The following is a 17,814-nucleotide window of genomic DNA, read 5'->3' on the forward strand; positions in this document are numbered from 1 at the left end:
GGACCATGTGGACAGCCCCGAGCTAAATCAAATCCCCGTAGTTACACTGTGGCAAGTTCCTAGAAGGGGCAGAGGGAAATTGCAAGATGCCTCTAATAGGGTCTTTCTGCCAGTGGCTGGGTTTGCTACCTGCTTGAAAGAAATGCTTGATCCACTTTACGGCTTCAGAGCAGGTCAAAGTCTTCTGGCTCCCTGGAAGCATAGCACCACTAGGCCAGGGGATCTCTTTCTCATAACTGCCTCAGAGAACATCTCCCCGCTCCCCCCAGTGAAAAGGGTAGTGACTTTATTCTGCATTGGTGCTGGTAGATGGATGAGATACTAGGATGTCAAAATGCTCCTCCCTTGCTAGCACACTCACCTATCTCTGTTTGCCCATGGAAAACCCAATTAAAAAACTGCACACAAAGATATATTTTATTTGTAGCTTCAGTCACATGCAAATACAGGGGGTGCTTTCCGTACCATCCCAATAATTTACATGCTTCTGACAACTTAACAGCATGCATATCGACAACAGGTTCAACAAACAATGCCCAGACCTGGATGGTTACAACCTTTTCACTGCCCACCTGGCTCTGCAGGTCGCTGTTGTTGGCCTGGAGAACACGTTAGATGTTATTTCACAAGAGGTCACGTGACAACCAATACATACAAGACTACATAGCAATATCTGATGCTGAATTGGCTCTAGACAACTTCACCAGTACTCTTTCACTTTGCTCTGTGAAATTATGTCATCGCACCAATAATTACTGATGTGGACTGAAAGCTTGTACTTTGTGCTTTTGTATTAAACATTGTAAATGTCATACCTCTTCAAGCTAAGAGAGTCACCTGACTTAGAAAAAAACAAAAGATCTTTTTTTCTGTTTAGAGGACTGGTTGAACCAAATTATCAAGCAAGATCTTAGAAGTGGCTAGAACTCCTCCCCCTTTATTTGAAGATATGGGGGTACTAATTTTTTTTGAGCAACAGTAGGACCCAGCACATGTTTATCACCAAAATGATGCAGAAACCAGTCCCAGTTCAGGATCTAATACACCTTGACAGAAACAGCAATATATGAATTATTATACTTTTTATCAGAGTCGGGATCAGTTGGCAAAGTGTTTGGGAAAGCTGGAATAAAGCATGCTAAAATAGCAAAAAAGTTACTAAGGTGTGGATAGTTATTAAATATAATTGAATAATAACACCTTCCCTAACTACTTTCCCCTCCACTTTCTTTCCTTTCCACATGACTCTCAGCTACTCCGGGCTCATTCGTTTCTCTTTTACAGGCAGCTTAGCTCTCTCCTGCCTGGTTTCACATTCCTGAACGTATTTTTTCACAAGTTCTCGTTGCCTTACAATTCACAATAAAAGTGGAAATAATGTAAAGAGGCTGGAGAGCAGATACAAGGGCGCTCCGACATGCAGGAGCAGAGCTGTGTCCTGGAGACGCAGGGCTGGAAGGGACCCCGAGAGGTCCCCTAGTCCAACCCCAGCCTCCTTACCCAGCCCGTCCTGTACAAATCCACCCGCTACCCTCGGAGCAAAACCACAGGGTCACCCCTGAGGCAGCGCCAGGGGCAGGTAAAGCAGGGGCACCCTGGCCACCAGCCCGCTGCTGCTGCTGCTGCTGCTGCTGTTGCTGCAAAGCCCGTTCAGACGCCCGGCTGCAGCAGCGGGAGCGACTCGCTCGGGCCCGCGGGGTGGAAAACCAAGCGGCCTTCGCGGGGAGGCGGCCCGGCCCGACGGCGCTCACTGGCGCGCCCCTCCGAGCCCGGCGCCAATGGGGCGCGGCGCTAATATTCGTGAGCGGGCGCGGGCCAATGGCGAAGCCGCGGGGACATCAAATGGGGCCGGCGGCTCTGAGGGCCGCGCTCGGCGCCCGGCGGAGGCTCGCGCCTGGCCCAGGTGGCGCGGGGCTGTGTGCGGGCTCCATGGGCTGGGCGCGCCCCCGCGGGCTGTGGCTCTGGCTGCTGCTGCTGGCGCTCGGCCCCGGCTGCGCCCGCGGCAGCTGGATGTGAGTAGCGGGGACGGGGCCGGACTGGGCCGGGGCCCGGCCGGGGCTGACCGGGCTGCTCTTGCAGGTGGCTGGGCGTCGCCTCCGTGGGGCTGCCGGACAAGCTGGGCTGCGCCGACCTGCCGCTGAGCGGGCGGCAGAAGGAGCTGTGCCGGAGGAAGCCGCACCTGCTGCCCAGCGTCCGCGACGGCGCCCGCCTCGGCCTCCGCGAGTGCCGCAGCCAGTTCCGCCACGAGCGCTGGGACTGCGCCCTCGGCCCGGCCCCTGCCGCCGCCGCCGCCGCCTACGAGCTGAGCAGCGGTGAGTCGTGCCGTGCTCCGGGCCAGGCTGCCGGGCAGAGGAGCAGTCCGGGGCTGATGGAGCCGCTGGCGGCCGGAGCGACGCGGGTTGTGGCAGGTGCCACGGGGCCGCGTGTGCTGCGAGGCGCAGCCCGGGCTTGCTGCTTCCGCGCTCTGGCGACGCGGCTTGGTGCTGAGCGGCACCCAGTGCCAGACCGGCCCTCGGGCCCCCGCGCTGCGTGCCTGCGTGCTGAGCAACCTCACACGCGCCGGGGCACAGGTTTCCCTGGCCGACCGCGGGCTCAGGTTCCTGTGCTTGGCAAGATGTAAAGGCTTAGTGGGGGAAATGGCAGGTGGTGGGCTGACATATGGCCACAGAAAACTGTGGCTGCTCCAAACTGCATACTGTGGTAGCCAAAATGGTATGCAGAGTATTAAGTCTGGATACCTCAAACCCCTGGTTGGTGAGGGAAACCTGTACTGCCGTAAAGGCTGACCTGACTTTCTAGAGTCCTCTCAAATTGTGCTGCGCAAAATATTCTTGGGGGTGCGGTCTCCTCTCAGCCTCCTGACACCGGGGAGCCAGAGCAACCTCTTCTTGATTAGTGGTTTGTAAGCATGTCAGTCCTGTGTGCTCCAGCACCCCCGTGTCTGGCATGTTCTGTCTTCCCACTTTTTATCCCCCCCTAATACAAATAAGGAAAAGCCAACTTTTGATGATGGACTTGTATGTCAGTTTGCTTCCAAAGCTGTTGTACTACTTAACAATGCTACCAGTCAAATAGTAATGTTAAATACATAAAAGCTATTCTCTGGACCTGTCATTTAAGGCCTCAGGTAAGTGAGACCTTCAAACAGGAGCCTGTCTTTACCTGTATGCAAAGGCAGTGGAAACTGGCTATATGAAGCCCAGAGTAGGGGCAAGTTGCCTATATTAGGTGAAAATATCACAGGCTTGGTGTTGCAGGAAGCACCTCCTATGTGCTAAGGCGATGTAGTGCCTCACTGACTTCCATACAATTGCTTCTGCAAACTGTCAGGTATGTGTGTGATTTGCATTGTTACAGAGGGCTGCTGGTTTGGGCTAACAGTTCATTAAGAATTCATCTAGATTGTTGTAAGATATGCTTTTACTACAGTGTATTTTAAGTATAATTCTCTTGCTTCACGTGCTTACATCTCTATGCTGTTCATATCAGTACACCCAGCTCTGTTAGAAGCTTGCGGAAGTAGGGCTGGAAGGGGCCTCCAGAGATAAGGATGGGGTCCTCATTTAATATTTCAAAACTGCATTTTGTTTCTATGTAATATTAACTCTGTGATGTAATATAATAGAAAGTAAAACATTGATGCAAATTCTGAAAGGATGCTTCTTTTAAACAGATGTCCTTGAAGCTTTAATCTGTGTGACTAGTCCCATGGACCCAAAATGAAGACAGTGATCCTGTAGACACTTTTAAATGACAGGGTCACCTTGGCATATGGATAAGCTTCCACTAGGACAAAGGTAGCCCCAGAGTTTTTATGCTTTCACCTCTGCCATACTAGCCTAACAGATTTGTGGTCGAAATACCCATGTAGCTCCGGTCTCTTAGTTGTGGGCAGCAGCAAGAAGTTGAAAATACAACTTTTTGTTATAATTAGAAAAGCTTCCAGGTTGTTCACTCAGATTAGGATAGGGTCTAGCTTGGTACAAAGGCATTTAAAGCTTGGTGTCTCCCTAATCCAAAGCATCTCTTTTAACTTATTCAAATTAATATTTAGTGGTGAAAAGCAGTGAAGGTAGCGAAAGCATTTTCTACTGGAACATTTTTGAAATTGTCTATGGCAAGAAAAATCCATTTTCTGACTCTTTCTTCAAGTAGCTACCAAAATAACATGCACTCTAGATGATTTTGTAGTAACATAAAATGAATGACGCAACCCTGCAAAAGTCATTTAACTTGACTACATTTATTTCCATTGAATTAATAGCTTATGAGATTTGGCTCCTAAAAGCCAGCTGTGAAAAGTAGCAAGAAGATGGTGTGGTTAAATTAACATTTCCATGCATTCTTTTATAGGCACCAAGGAGACTGCATTTATATATGCAGTGACAGCAGCAGGCCTTGTGCATTCTGTGACTCGATCATGCAGTGCAGGAAATATGACTGAATGCTCCTGTGATACCAAATTGCAGAATGGTGGCTCAGCCAGTGAAGGCTGGCACTGGGGTGGCTGCTCTGATGATATTCATTATGGAATGTCATTTAGCAAAAAGTTCCTAGATGGCCCTGCCAAAAACATAACTGGAAAAGATGGGAGTGGACTGCTGGCAATGAATCTGCACAATAATGAGGCTGGAAGGCAGGTATGTATGACAATTTACACTTGGAAGCAAAGACTCCTTAGATTATGCTGCCAAAAATGGCATTACTATGACTAGGCAAGATCCTGACGACAAGTATGTATTGGGCTAAGGGCAAGAATCAGGTTAATACCTCCAAAACAGTTAAATTCAAAGCTGAAACCTGTATTACTTTCTGTCCATCTTGCTTCACAGTTGAATTAAATAAATAAAACCCCACAAAATGAGTATAGTTAAGACATTTATCTTGGATGTCCATCGTCTAGTGAGTTTTAACCACTTCCTGCTCAGAAGAATGGTTAGGGCTTGATTTCTTTTCTGTTCTTTAGAGAAGACTGCATTTTTAGTTCTTTCTGATACTGAATGATGATGCACCAGACTTACAGTCTTAGTTTGTTCTGTTCGTTCATTACATAAATGCTGTCTTGTTCATTGTTCATGATTTAACTACATGCTGTTTATAAAAAGACCATTTCCAAGCAGGTGATAATTATATAGGGCCTGATTCTGAGAGGTCCCTGGGTAAGTGCTGTAAACAGGCTACTACATAAGACTAGTGCTAGTACTACCACAACCTACTTGTAAAGGAAAGAGCTACAACTTTTTTTATTTTGCCTAATCTCATCATTGTTAAGCATGCTCTGAGAACATTACTGGATTGAGCTTCTTGAGGAGCTGAGGTAAAGGAACCTCCTTATTTCTGGAGTCTTGATTTGGTTTTTCCCTACTTGAGCAGGGATGGTTCTGAGCTAGCAACGTCTAAAACCAAGGTGGGAAATGATTAATGAGATTAAGCAACAGTTGACATTTTGGATTACAATTTTGGAATAAGGCTAGTCAGTTCTGCCAAATCTTGCTGCAGGTGTTTAGGTTCTCCAACCTCTATTCATGTTGGCTAATATCTGACTCTGAAATCAGTGGGATGGTTTTCAGAGTGAGGTGTAATTCTGTGTGAAGGTGTCAGAATCTATCCCAGTGGGAAACCTAGAGCTCACAGGACCTTACAGAATACTGTTCTTCTTCAGTACAGCATAGGACAAAGACACTAAAGCAGTAGCATAACTAGGGCTGCACGAGAAGGACACTTGCCAAGTTAGGAGGGGTGTTGGGATCACCCCCACCCCCTCAGAGTCCAGGCCCCAGCAGCATTGCCTCACCAATAATTAGATTCTATATATGGAAAACTTACAAATTTGTTATAATTTTCCAAGTATAAAATCTAAGTATTGGAGCACTGTCTTGAATTCCCCCTCCCACTCACTGCTACAGCAGAGAAAGCCGTGGCTGGAGTACAGGGGAGGGCCAGGTAGCCCCTCTGCCTTCTGCCTCACCCCCCCTCTTCTCTTTTTTGCCGCCCTGCCACAACCTTCCTGCACCTCTCCAGTCTCTGCTCCTTCCTGCCTCCCTAACTCCCCAGACTTTTGCCTCCCTTTTTATTGTCAGAAACTCCTTTGACTGTTCCGTCTACAAGTACAGTGCATGGAAGTTCAGCCCTTGCCTGGCAGTGCAGCAGTATTGGCACTGCTGATTTTGGCCAGGTAGGCAATGCAGCAGTGTTGGTGCTGCTGAGCTGACTGGACAGGGTAAGGAGTTTCCATGTGGTTTGTGCCCAGGTGACACTCCAGCTCAACCTGGAGTTGAGGTGTACCTGACAGTAAGGGGGTAGGAGGGGGGTGCAGGAGGCCAGGGGAGGGCAGAACCTGCAGAAGAGAGGGCAGGAGGCTGCTGTGGGTCTAACTCTGGCTGTGACCCAGGCTCGGGACCAGTCGGAGCTGTAGTAGCTGCCTGCTTCCCCCTCCCCCACTCTATTTTGTATACAAATATAAGACAAGTGGCTTTTCCCCCATGCTAATTGGAGGAGAAACATATTCCAATAAATGCGGTAATTTGGTGTGCACCATTAACATGTATTTGCATATACTGCTATGCTCTCATTCTTAAGTTTATAGTAAATTAAATGATTTTGAAGCATTTAAAGTTCTTCAGCCATATCACTTGCAGCTATGTACTTGTTTTTAAATATCCACAAAGGAAATATGCAGAGCATTTGGTGACTTCCAATAAAGTAGATAGTTTGTAACATAGCTGCGAGCCGTAGGATAAAGCAAATACTGTGGCTGTTGTCCAAAGTGAAAGAGAAAGCAACATTCCTATTGTTGGAAATCCTAGCTATTGATATTACCAAGGCTAAAACTTAGCCACAAGTTGCTCTGATTCTTTCCTAGTTTCAGAATCCTTAAAGATTGTTAGAAAGAATTGAAGCTATTGTTCTGGGAAAAAGATGTTTTGGGAGATGTATTGCTATCCTATGACCTTTCATAATGAAAGGCATCAGAAATATGATGATCTTACGAAAATAAGTATCTTTCTGAGACAGTACTTCTGGAATTTACGTAACTACATTTGTTTGGAACAGCTCTTTTTTTGGTAAGCATAAAATTCTCCAAATTCCTTTCCCATCTCAAGTCAGAGCCCTATTTAAGCTTCTCTATCCCATAGTTTCACCAAGATGTTGAACTTTAAAGTAGAGGAAGGATTCTGTGACTTGAGGATCATGGAAGAGGGGTAGCTCAGATTTTTCAGGGGCAGAGTCTACACCTTGGGAGAGAAATTTTTATTCATCCTGCATATAGTATTTTAAATAGAGGATTTCAGTAAACAGATCCTGTTGATTATAGGCTTGAGTGATCTACCCAAGATGGACAGCAGATATTAAAAATGGTGATTTTACTTAAATATTTAATTTAGATTGTAGATGCCATATAATGTGTACTATGAATCTAGCCAACTATTTCCCTTGGTGCTTTATCATGCACTGCTGCCTCTGGTTCTGCATATTGTCAAACTTGGCAATAAGAAGAGGAAATCATTTGTGGAGGGGAACCCTCAGGGACACAATCAACGGCAGTGGGAGCCACCCATGGAGTAGGGGGGAGAGGCTGGGGGGACAGGGCATGCTTGAGAGTGGTGCCATGAAAGCAGATGGACATGCTCTTAAAAGTCTCTAAAAGTGAGATCCACAATAGCCAGCACATGACATGGGAAGCTGCCTGAAGTGAGGAAACTACTACTTTATGAGCCCAAGTCCCAAATGTTGATCCTCTAAACCCCTGTTAAGTACCCCCTTGCCCTAAAGTTCTTTGAGTATGTCTAAAGCTGTGTACATTTGGATGGCACCAAGTGGCTGCGTACCCAGCTTGTGCATAAATCCTATCAGAATCCACAAAATAGACAGAGGAGCTGATGCCTTCAGGACCAATCCAGTAGGCAGTCCTAGATCACATCTACTGGACTGGGACTTGCGTTCATGCAGGAACAGTTTCTATCTCTTTCTGAGGAGGCTCAAACCTACATCTCATATTCTAAAGTGGTACTCAAACCTCTCCTCTACTTTAGGATAGGACTTCTTAACTTTTCATATGGGAATTGTTCTACTTTCTGTAAATATTCTTTGGGCCAGACAGGGAGAAGGAGACGCTTTGAACTTGCAGCCTGGTGGCTAGACCCCTTTCCTGGGATATGGGAGAGTTGGTTTCAAATCATTGCTCCTGGAAATATCTGAATGAAGTGGGAGGAAATAATTCTACCACATCTCGCAGGACAAATATACTTTCACATTTGTGATGTGATCTGATAATACTAAACGAGGGCCGTATATCGGGACCTACCAAATTCAAGGGGGCTGCCCCCTGATTTTAGGGTCACAGTGAGGGCCTGGCATCCACTTTGCAAACAGAGAACAACAGGGACCTGTCCCCTACCCCACATGGCTCTGGCCAGGAGACCTTGGTGCCCAGTCACTCAGCTGATGGCTATGCAGGCTGCTTACCATGCAGCCCTGCTCCTCACCACTGATTGGCTGCAAGGGCTGTCTGTCATGCAGGCCCACCCCCTCACTGCCAATTGGAGAGGGGCCAGGCCACATGACAGGCAGCCCTCAAAGCCAATCAGCAGCAAGGAGCAGGGCAGCAGCCCTCTAGGGAGCAAGCACTTTATTTTCCTTGGGTTTTCTTTTTCCTATTGAAATCCAAGAAGTCTGCAGATCCCTTGCCATATATGGTGTGCCCACATGGTGCAATGTACCAGTGTGTAGAGCTGCTTCTATTGGATCAAGAATCCGAAGCAGTATAACTGCAGTGGCATGGACCAACTAGTTCAGATGGAGTTCTGTTTGATATAACCATACTGCTTCCAGGATCCAACCTAGTATAGCTATACAACACACTGGTGTGCTCCATAGACATACAGGCGTGTCTGGAGCTAGCAGTATTAGACAGTCAAACTTTAAAAAGTTTGGCCTTTGTTATAGAATTTTATTTCATGATGGTTTGTTCTTGAAATTGAATTTTTATAAGTACTGTTCTTACAGTTTCTTCGTTTTGAATATAGATGAATAAACATCCTGTGTCAAAAGGAATGATACAGGGGGGTGGGGGGAAAAAGCATTTAGGTACTCACTGTCTTTAAGTAATTGCATGTCTACATGTAAAATTAATATGAAACAATCTCCGGAGTGTATTGCCATTTGAATGTGTGTGCCTGGGAGCACAGCATATTGAGCTGGGTCAGAGCTGCCCTGGCTGGCAGGGGGCCCGGAAGGTCAGCCTGCCAGCCCAGGCTGCTCCCTGTGGCTCAATGTGCTATGGAGGGGTAAGTTGGGGCATGAAGGTGTTTTCATTGTGGGGATAGTTGGCAGGAAGCCTCCACACTGAAGCACCCTTGTGCCCCTGCTAGTTGGAACAGCATCTACACATGCACTGCTGCAGAGTTTCTTTTACTCCACTGCAGGAGTAAATACAAATGCTGTCCTGCTGTACAGTAAATTAGTTTACTGCAGCCTAATAGGGGTGCATGTGTAGACACCAAGGTGTTTACTGCACAGCTAACTATTCTACTGTGTAGTAAACATCTTGTGGAGATACACCCACTGGTTGCAGTAGGGGGAAGAACTGTGGTTACACAGATGAATTGAGCAGTCCTCAAACACATGTATCATTCCTTTTTACTGAGGCTATGCATGTGTATGTGTAAAATTAAACGTGTATAAAGTCTCAAGATTAAGGCCTATAACTCGTGTAACATGCTTTGAGAAGGAAAAAAAGCTAATGTCGGGTATAACCATTCTTTCCCCTTAACTTTTGCATGTTTCACAGCACAAAGGTTAGGCTTTTAGGCATAGGATAGGATATATAGGTATACAAACATTCATGTTAATAAATACTATCCGATGGGAGAATAACAGAAAATCATTTAAATGAAAATATGTAGAAGATTTCTGTGTGTGTGTACACAAATACATAACTGTTTACTACTCTTCCTTGTTTATTTCTTTAAACAGCAAAAATCATTTTCAAGACTTCAGCACTTTTTTTCAGGTTTCCCTACAGCAAGTTTTAGTTACAATTTTCTGCATGCACATAAACCCACTCACCTAGTACTCTTCTTTCCTTCTCTTCATGGATTTGATTTTCTTAGGCTCTGTGGAATGGTGTCTGAAATCTTTATAGGTCACACAAGCTCTTTGAAGTCCATCACTAGTTTGACAGTTTGAGTCCTCTTCAAGTATTTACAATGGAAGTCTGTAGTTCATACACCATGTGGCAAGTTTTAGCTTCCTTCTACTGCAGCAAAGGAACAGAGCCTGTAGTCTCTTCGATAACTTTTTAAAGTACCTGGAATATAATCCTTAGAGCAGACCCTTGTAGTCCTGTGGAGTTCTACTACAGGCAACCCCCTGTTAATGCTTCTTTGCTTGGCACTGTTTCACTATAACGCTCATTTTGAAATTTGATACCTGATTTCACTTAGTGCTCAGCAAGTTTCACTATAACACTTGCAGTCGCCATACATTTGGTTTCACTTAATGCTAGATTCACTTAACGCTTGCTTTTTCAGGGACCAAGTAAGGGCGCTAAGCAGGGGTTGCCCGTATGGAGTTCCTTCTTTTCATCTTCTGCTTCTCATCACAAACATCATTACTTTCAGGAAAAGTTTCAGAAACAAAAGTATAATTTTTACATGGCATTCATTGATCTAAAAGCTTTTGACACTGTAAATCTTTCACTTCACTAAAAATGTGTGTACACCTTTGGATGTTCCACATCCAGAGGTGTCATTTGGTGCTGCGATGATGGGATGATGGCTGAGTAGTGGAAAATGGCAAAATACTGGACTACTTTTTGGTCACGCATGGTGCCGGATGTGTTCTGGCTTCCTTGCTCTTTCCGTTTTTTGTTTTATTGGCTGTGCCAATAAGAGCATCTTGTGATACTGATGACAATTATTCAGTTTTGCACTGAAAGTGTTTAGTTTTTGTTTGCTGTTGGGTTTTTTTCCCAGCCTGTAGCACTTCAGTAGCAGCAGCATTTCATGTAAAGTAGCAGAACTTTTCACCGGAAAGCTCCTCTTTGACAACATTCAGTTCTTCTCTCTGCAGCCTATTACTGAGGTTTTACAGTCAGTTTAAAGAAACTGCCCTAATCTGTGCTGAAGGTTACACATGTCCATCTTGTTATTACAATTTAACAATACTCCTTAAGTTCATGTAGAGGTTTAGCATACAAGGTAAGCCACCATATAAAAGTGACTAATCCCTCTTAATAAAGGGGACTAATAAGTGTGTATTTTAGAATGGTGTCCTATCAACTGTAGGACCACAGAGAGATGAATTTATACATTAAGTTGGCATCAGTTGCACAGCTGTGCTGTCAGTTCTCTTATCTTGTTAGGCCTGGATGACCTACTGCCACCACTTAAAGTGCAACTGGAACTGACTGAGTTGTCTTCAGCCTGTTTTTGAGATTAAACAGCAGGACAACCTTCCCAATATCAAGATCCCTAGTTGTCAGATGTTCGGCATTTAAATGTTTATGTTCATAAGTTCAGCTTTACTGGTTGGACACCTTGTTCATATGGCTGACTTGACAGTTTGCAAGGCCATGTTTTATGGTCAGCTAAAGGAAAGCAACTGTTACCATAGTTGCCAGTATAAATGGTATAAAGAGATATTTTAACATCCAATTTGAAGGGAGTCTGTGTTGACACACCAACAGTTGAGAAGCAACAACCTACAACAAAGCAAGATGGTAGCCGATCTGTAATTTCTGTTGGATTTCTCTCGCAGGGTGACTCTAGGAGTAGCCTGTCAAACTGCTTGCCCATGATAGAGGTTGTGCAAATAGCTTCAAGTAACTAAGGACTGGGCCTAGTGCCCATCACAGCCTATATATGGATAATTTTAGCTCATCCAGCGGAATCGCCCTGCCTGATTGTGATAAGTATGCAAGGACTCATTCCCCAAAAGAACCCCTATAAATTCCACATTTTCTTCTATTATTTATACTTCTTAGGCTATGATGCAAAAATATAGGTTATGTCTGTATAACATATAACACAACTTGATCTCAGTCTCCTTGGGAACTGCACAACCATACTACAAACTAGTAAGGAACAGTAGTAGTTAGGACTATGCTCTTTGTAAGTGGCTGTGATATTCACATCTTCCATGTCTTGTTTCTCTTCTTCCATACCACTTTTTATTCATTGCCAGATTATTTGTATTGTAACAAGGGCCCTTTCCTTTCAAAGCCAAATCTCTCATCTCAGTGGAGTCTTAAAGCTGAATATGACAACTGTCCAATCATTCCTCAAACAGATTCTGAAGAAACAATTGTATTTCTGCAATTACAACTATAGGAATAAATATTAAAATTGGGCGGTGCCTAAAAAACACACATATATGCGGTAATTGTATTACTGGTTTTCGGTTTTTATTTTTTTAGCATGTTACTAAAACAGAATATCAAATCTGCAGTACGCAGGAATACTTTGGGGTATGGATTGTACCCCATTTCTGCTGTTTGGGTGTGCTTACCATTGTTGTCATTTTGGATCCTGGGTGGCTCCCTTCTCCAGTTGTGGCCCACCAAATTTTAAATGGCTTCTACTTCTGTCCTCCTTTCACTTCACTAGGGGCATTCTGTAGAAACTAATGGTTTTTGGTAGTGCACACAGAATCTTCCTCTAATGGCTCTGTACATGTCTTGTTTGTTTGTCTTTGCTGGTAACCTCAACCAACTAGCGATTTCTATTCATTCACCAAAGAATATGCAAGTCCAAGCAAATATGGTCATATATAATTTTTTTTTTTCAAGAATAATTTGTATTCCTCAACTGCCCACTAAAGTCAATAAATCTAGCACCACCCAAATAACCATATTGTAAAGTCCCAGCATAACATTTAAAACAGAAAGGATCATTTCTTCTGTTCTGTGTCCACAATTCCTTATTACCTATTGTACTTTGAAGGAGCTGGTACTGATAAGGCACAAATAAAGACAGTTCTTGGTTGTCACTTATTGAGGTGGGTGTACCTCTGCCACTGAAGCTGCTTGACTCTGAGTGGCTACAAGGCTTTATCTGCACTGATTTACCTGCAGTAATATGGCCTAGAACAAATCCGGGGGTGGGAAGGTTCTCTGAGAAGCTCTGAGGAAGGTGTTAAATTCCTACTTCTCCCCTCTTTTATAAATGGTGGGGTGAGGAAGGCATATGACTGACTGGGGTTAGTATTTGTGAAGATTGTGGAGGAAGTGGTTCTTAGAAGGAAGACTTTTTTTTTCTTTCTGTTTTAATGCCAAAGTTGTTGTTCCAGTACAGTTTTTCTAAGATCAGAATATTATTTGTAAAGATGTCCAGACATGCTAGACTTGACTGGCTGGTTCCTGCCCTTTAGACTTAGCCTGAAGTCCTTTGTGTGTTTAGTTGCTATGAGGAATACCTTCCCTTTTGAACCTTTGTTAAAGCACGCATTAAAATGTATCTACTTTTCTTTAAAATCTTTATGCAGCAAAGTTTCTGGTTCCAGTGGTAATTGTCTTTAAAATATAGCCCTTCTAAACCCTTCAAACAGTGCTTTGAAACAAGCTCATCTGCATCCATTTTGGTGATTTAAAGATGTATACATTTATTGCTGGAAGCAAGGTGCAGGGGGGAAAAAAGCTGGGCACAATTGACTGCTGTGAAGTGGGCTTTTTACACTAGTGAACAGTGCCTCCATATGAGGGACTGTTAATGTAGAAATTTAAAAAAAATTAGACTTTTACTTTTCTCGTCTTGCTAAGTGTATGTATTGTTCAGATCTTTTCTTAAAGCTGTGCATCGAATGTGTCAATAAAGAAATGTAATTGTTTACTTGTATATTATAACCATCTATAATGGTTTCGTTCGAGTCTCTTGCATTCATTATTTGCTGAAGCTCTGAGTTGCAGTCCTAGATATAGAAAGTTACTACTTTATTTAGTCTACAGTTTTTGATGGTGAGTCCAATATAAACTGCCCAAATTCTTGTCTGTTGCAGAAGTCTAATAAAGGCTGTAGACACCCTTTGCCCTGCAGACAGGTTTGCAGAAGTCTAGGTCTAGCATCTACAAGGATTTCCAACTTATTCCTCTCCAAGGAGACATTTTTCAAAATATGAAAACATTAACTCTGCTAATAGCTATAAAATATTTAAAAAACAAGAAAATCTGTGTGAGACTATGAAAATGTGCTAACTAATATTTGTGTAATTGGAAAAAAATTACACTTATACCTGCCTTTTGTTATAACAAACCTACCCTAACTTTCTCAACAGTAAGTTTGATTCTGCATATGTGATGATCACCCAGGGACTGTCCCCAAACAACTGAATCTAAATGAACTGCATGTATTTAGATACTATAAATCCCCTCCCATTCAGATCTGCATGGTTGAACGTTACCACTATGTTCTCCAAGAGATGGCTGTGTTTCAGTGGTGAGAAAAGCAACAAAGTATGCATACTTTTTAGTAAATTGGAATCCTTCAGGGTACAAAATAAGACCTAAATATAATTTTTCACTATTACTATTAGAAGGCTTATTACTATTAGAAGCCTGACAACCTGTTTGGTCTTGCCCATGTACTTGGGCTCAGCACCTCTGAAACAGGCTGTGGGTGTGTCTCAAATTGGACACTCAGAATGAGAGAGCACCTTGTAAAATGTATTCTTCTCCATATATCCTTTTTCCCCATTGGTCAAATAGGGATAATCATCCTAGCCAAAGTTGGTGGAGGCTTATGGATCATCATTGCCCAGAAGTTTTCCTAGTGAATGGAGAATAAGCCTAAATAATGTTCCTGACTTGTTTTCAGGCTGTAGCAAAGTTGATGTCAGTGGACTGCCGCTGTCATGGAGTTTCTGGGTCCTGTGCTGTGAAAACTTGTTGGAAAACTATGTCACCATTTGAAAAGGTTGGCCGTTTTTTAAAAGATAAATATGAAAACAGTGTACAGATATCGGACAGACTGAAAAAAAAGATCCTCAGGAAAGAAAAAAGCCATCGAAAAATACCTGTCCGCAAAGAAGATCTACTCTACATAAACAAGTCTCCCAATTATTGTGTTGAAGATCGTAAACTGGGGATCCGCGGAACACAGGGAAGGGAATGCAACCGCACATCGGAGGGACCTGATGGATGCAATCTCCTCTGCTGTGGGCGTGGTTACAACACCCATGTGGTCAGGCATGTGGAAAGATGTGAATGCAAGTTTGTTTGGTGCTGCTACGTACGATGTAGGCGGTGTGAAAGCATGACTGATGTACATACCTGCAAATAAGCCTATCTATGTTGGGAAGCAACGCAAAAACATGCTGCAAAGTAGTACTCATTTTTCCTGTGTGGGACTTACAAGGATGGTGGCTTGTCTGAGCGATTTAAAGAAGTGCTGTATTTCAAATATTTTGGTTATTAACTAAAAAAGAATTGTGTAAGATGATTAGTAGCCTGCACAAAATGATAGAAGCAACAGCAAAAAACTTCTGGTTCTCCATAGAGTCTGGGTAGCTGGATGACATATATGAATGCATCAGTGTGTGGCTAACAGCAGATATTAAACTTTTAAAGTGAGCAACAGCCATGGCACGGTTAGGATCAAAAACAGTATTAAAAGTATTATATGGTGGAGTAAAAACAAGGACATCTTAGTAGTTAGAGGCTGCAAGGATACTGGACATTTAAAAGGTGTCAGATGTAATCCTTTCTCCCATATTTTTAAGAATGGAGGCTGTCAACAGGATAGATACACACATGTGTGACTCCTTCCTGTAAACTGCTGAAAGAAATGTGGTAGCAAAGCTCTAAGTTGAGTATACAGTGTTTGCAAAGCAAGTGTGTAGAGAGGCTACCACACAGTATAAAGAAGCTCAGCAACGTAAGTAAAGCCAATGAAGCCCCCATGGTTGGTGGGAACAATGGTCTGTTTGGGTTTGTGCCATGCATGGCCAGCTAAAAGATACTTTTGTACCTTACACTAAATGCAAATAGTGGATTGCAGAGGTTCCCAAACTTTTTCTTATTACATATCCCCTTCCAGATTTATCAGCTCCCACATATGCCTACCAGCATATATTTTATATTTTAACTCCTTAAATGCCAGTTGTTGTTATAATGAAAATTAAATCTGCCATTACACAATATCTCCCACATACCCCCAGAGATACCTTGCATACTCCCAGGAGTGCACGTGCCAGAGCTTGGGAACCCCTGGTATATATAATAGCAACCATGTTTAGGAGGTTCCCAAGCTCAAATATGCTTAGAAGAACTAAAAGGAGAGTCAGGTGTCTGGGACAGAAATGTGTTCTGGTATCAGAAACAAAATCTCCTGCAGCCAGATCCTTAAGGTCCCATACACATAAACTGGTTTAAGTGACTGGGAACTGGTTTAAGCCTGTAACAGTACAGAAGTTCAGTGCATGTAAACCACTTTCAAAAGCCAAAACCAGTTTAAACCTGGTTGGATGTAGTATCAGACTTAAATGATTTAGGTCAAACTGATTTATGGAACTTCTGTCTCAGTTCCCTTCCAAATTCAAGTTAACTCACTGTCCTCCAGCATCCCAGGATGCTTTGCAGCCCTGGGCTGTACTGTCTGCTCCAGTGGAGCAGGGACTTCCTCGGCCCTCTGCTCCTTAGCCTGCTGCCTGCCTGCATCCCTCAGCCCATAGGGATGGGGGGCAGGACCCCCAGCCCTCCCTAGCCAGGGTCTACACAGCACATGGGGGGAAGGAAAACCCTTGTGGTGGGGGCTTTTTGACCCTTGGAAGCCCTCTCCCCTCCCCTTCTCACCTGCCGATTGCTTCAGCAGTTGCCACAGGAGGGAGGGAGCTTCCCCTCAGGTCCCTAGGGCTGCCTGGGCTGGGGAAGTCAGGCTATGGGAAGCTGCCTGAGGGGGAGGCTCCCCCAAGTGGGCCAACACCTAGACAGGGAGCTGTGGGAGGACAGCAGGGGGTTGTCTGGGCTGGCAATGGCCGGCAGGCTGGGAGACGTGCTGTAGTCCCCCTGCCTGCTGGCCTGGGTCAGTGCGGACCTCTCCCACCTGTCCCAGGTGAAAGCTGGATGTCAGCTCAGTTGGTTATCAGTTCAATGTACACAGCTTGGAGGAAGCTGCCTAGATTGAAGTGGTTCTGCCTCAGGCTTTTTGACTGCTTGCACTTAGCCTACATTGTGTGTATTGGTGTGACCAGTCAACAAGCCTTCAGCCCCACTGCTTCCTTCATTGGTGGCCTGTGATTAATGAATCAGTATTGCCAGCAGGTGGTAGCTCAGTGTTTTTTCTCTCTGTGCCTATCCACACTCCAATGCGGAATGCAGACCAAAGAAATTTGTCAAAAAGGGAAAGAAACAACAAAACCTGAACTGTATTTTTCAGCCTTTTTCGTAAGTATAGTATTTAGAACATTTCATTCATTTGTTCCACAACCAATGTTGCTTTAAAGTAAGTTTCTCTTCACAATGTCTTGTATAGCTTGGCTTGCACCATTAAAATATTTAAGCTGTTACCAATAACATTTTTATACTTTTTGTCCCATTTGATTTTTACATCCAGGCAAAGCATTAATTTTTTTAAAGTAATTTTTAAAAACTGGTTTAAAAGTAGTGTGCGCAGGGCTTTGTTTTGTTTAAATGTATGGATACGTATTTTTGATAAGACAAAAAAATTATATTTTGTAAATATTTAAATTATGAAAGCTATGTTAAAGGTTCAGAGACCCCTGGATTAAGTTCCTAGAACTAGCATGATAATATTACCTCTGACATTTGTTCATTAAGTTTCTTACTATTGGAGTACAGGCATACCTTGTTTTATTGCGCTT

The 17,814-nt window shown here is 43.8% G+C and overlaps 1 protein-coding gene across 1 annotated transcript; it reads left to right on the forward strand.

The window, feature by feature from the left end:
• The first annotated feature begins 1,880 nt into the window (after positions 1–1,880).
• Positions 1,881–16,423, forward strand: WNT16 (Wnt family member 16). The gene is made up of 4 exons (XM_019543440.1): positions 1,881–2,012; positions 2,080–2,312; positions 4,354–4,640; positions 14,811–16,423. Exons 1-4 carry the CDS (start codon positions 1,930–1,932, stop codon positions 15,273–15,275), a joined length of 1,068 nt encoding a protein of 355 aa, XP_019398985.1. The 5' UTR covers positions 1,881–1,929; the 3' UTR covers positions 15,276–16,423.
• The last annotated feature ends 1,391 nt before the right edge of the window (positions 16,424–17,814 follow it).

This window comes from Crocodylus porosus, unplaced genomic scaffold (assembly GCF_001723895.1).
Source record: "Crocodylus porosus isolate Cpor-Errol unplaced genomic scaffold, CroPor_comp1, whole genome shotgun sequence".
In the NCBI taxonomy this organism is placed as follows: Eukaryota; Metazoa; Chordata; order Crocodylia; family Crocodylidae; genus Crocodylus; species Crocodylus porosus.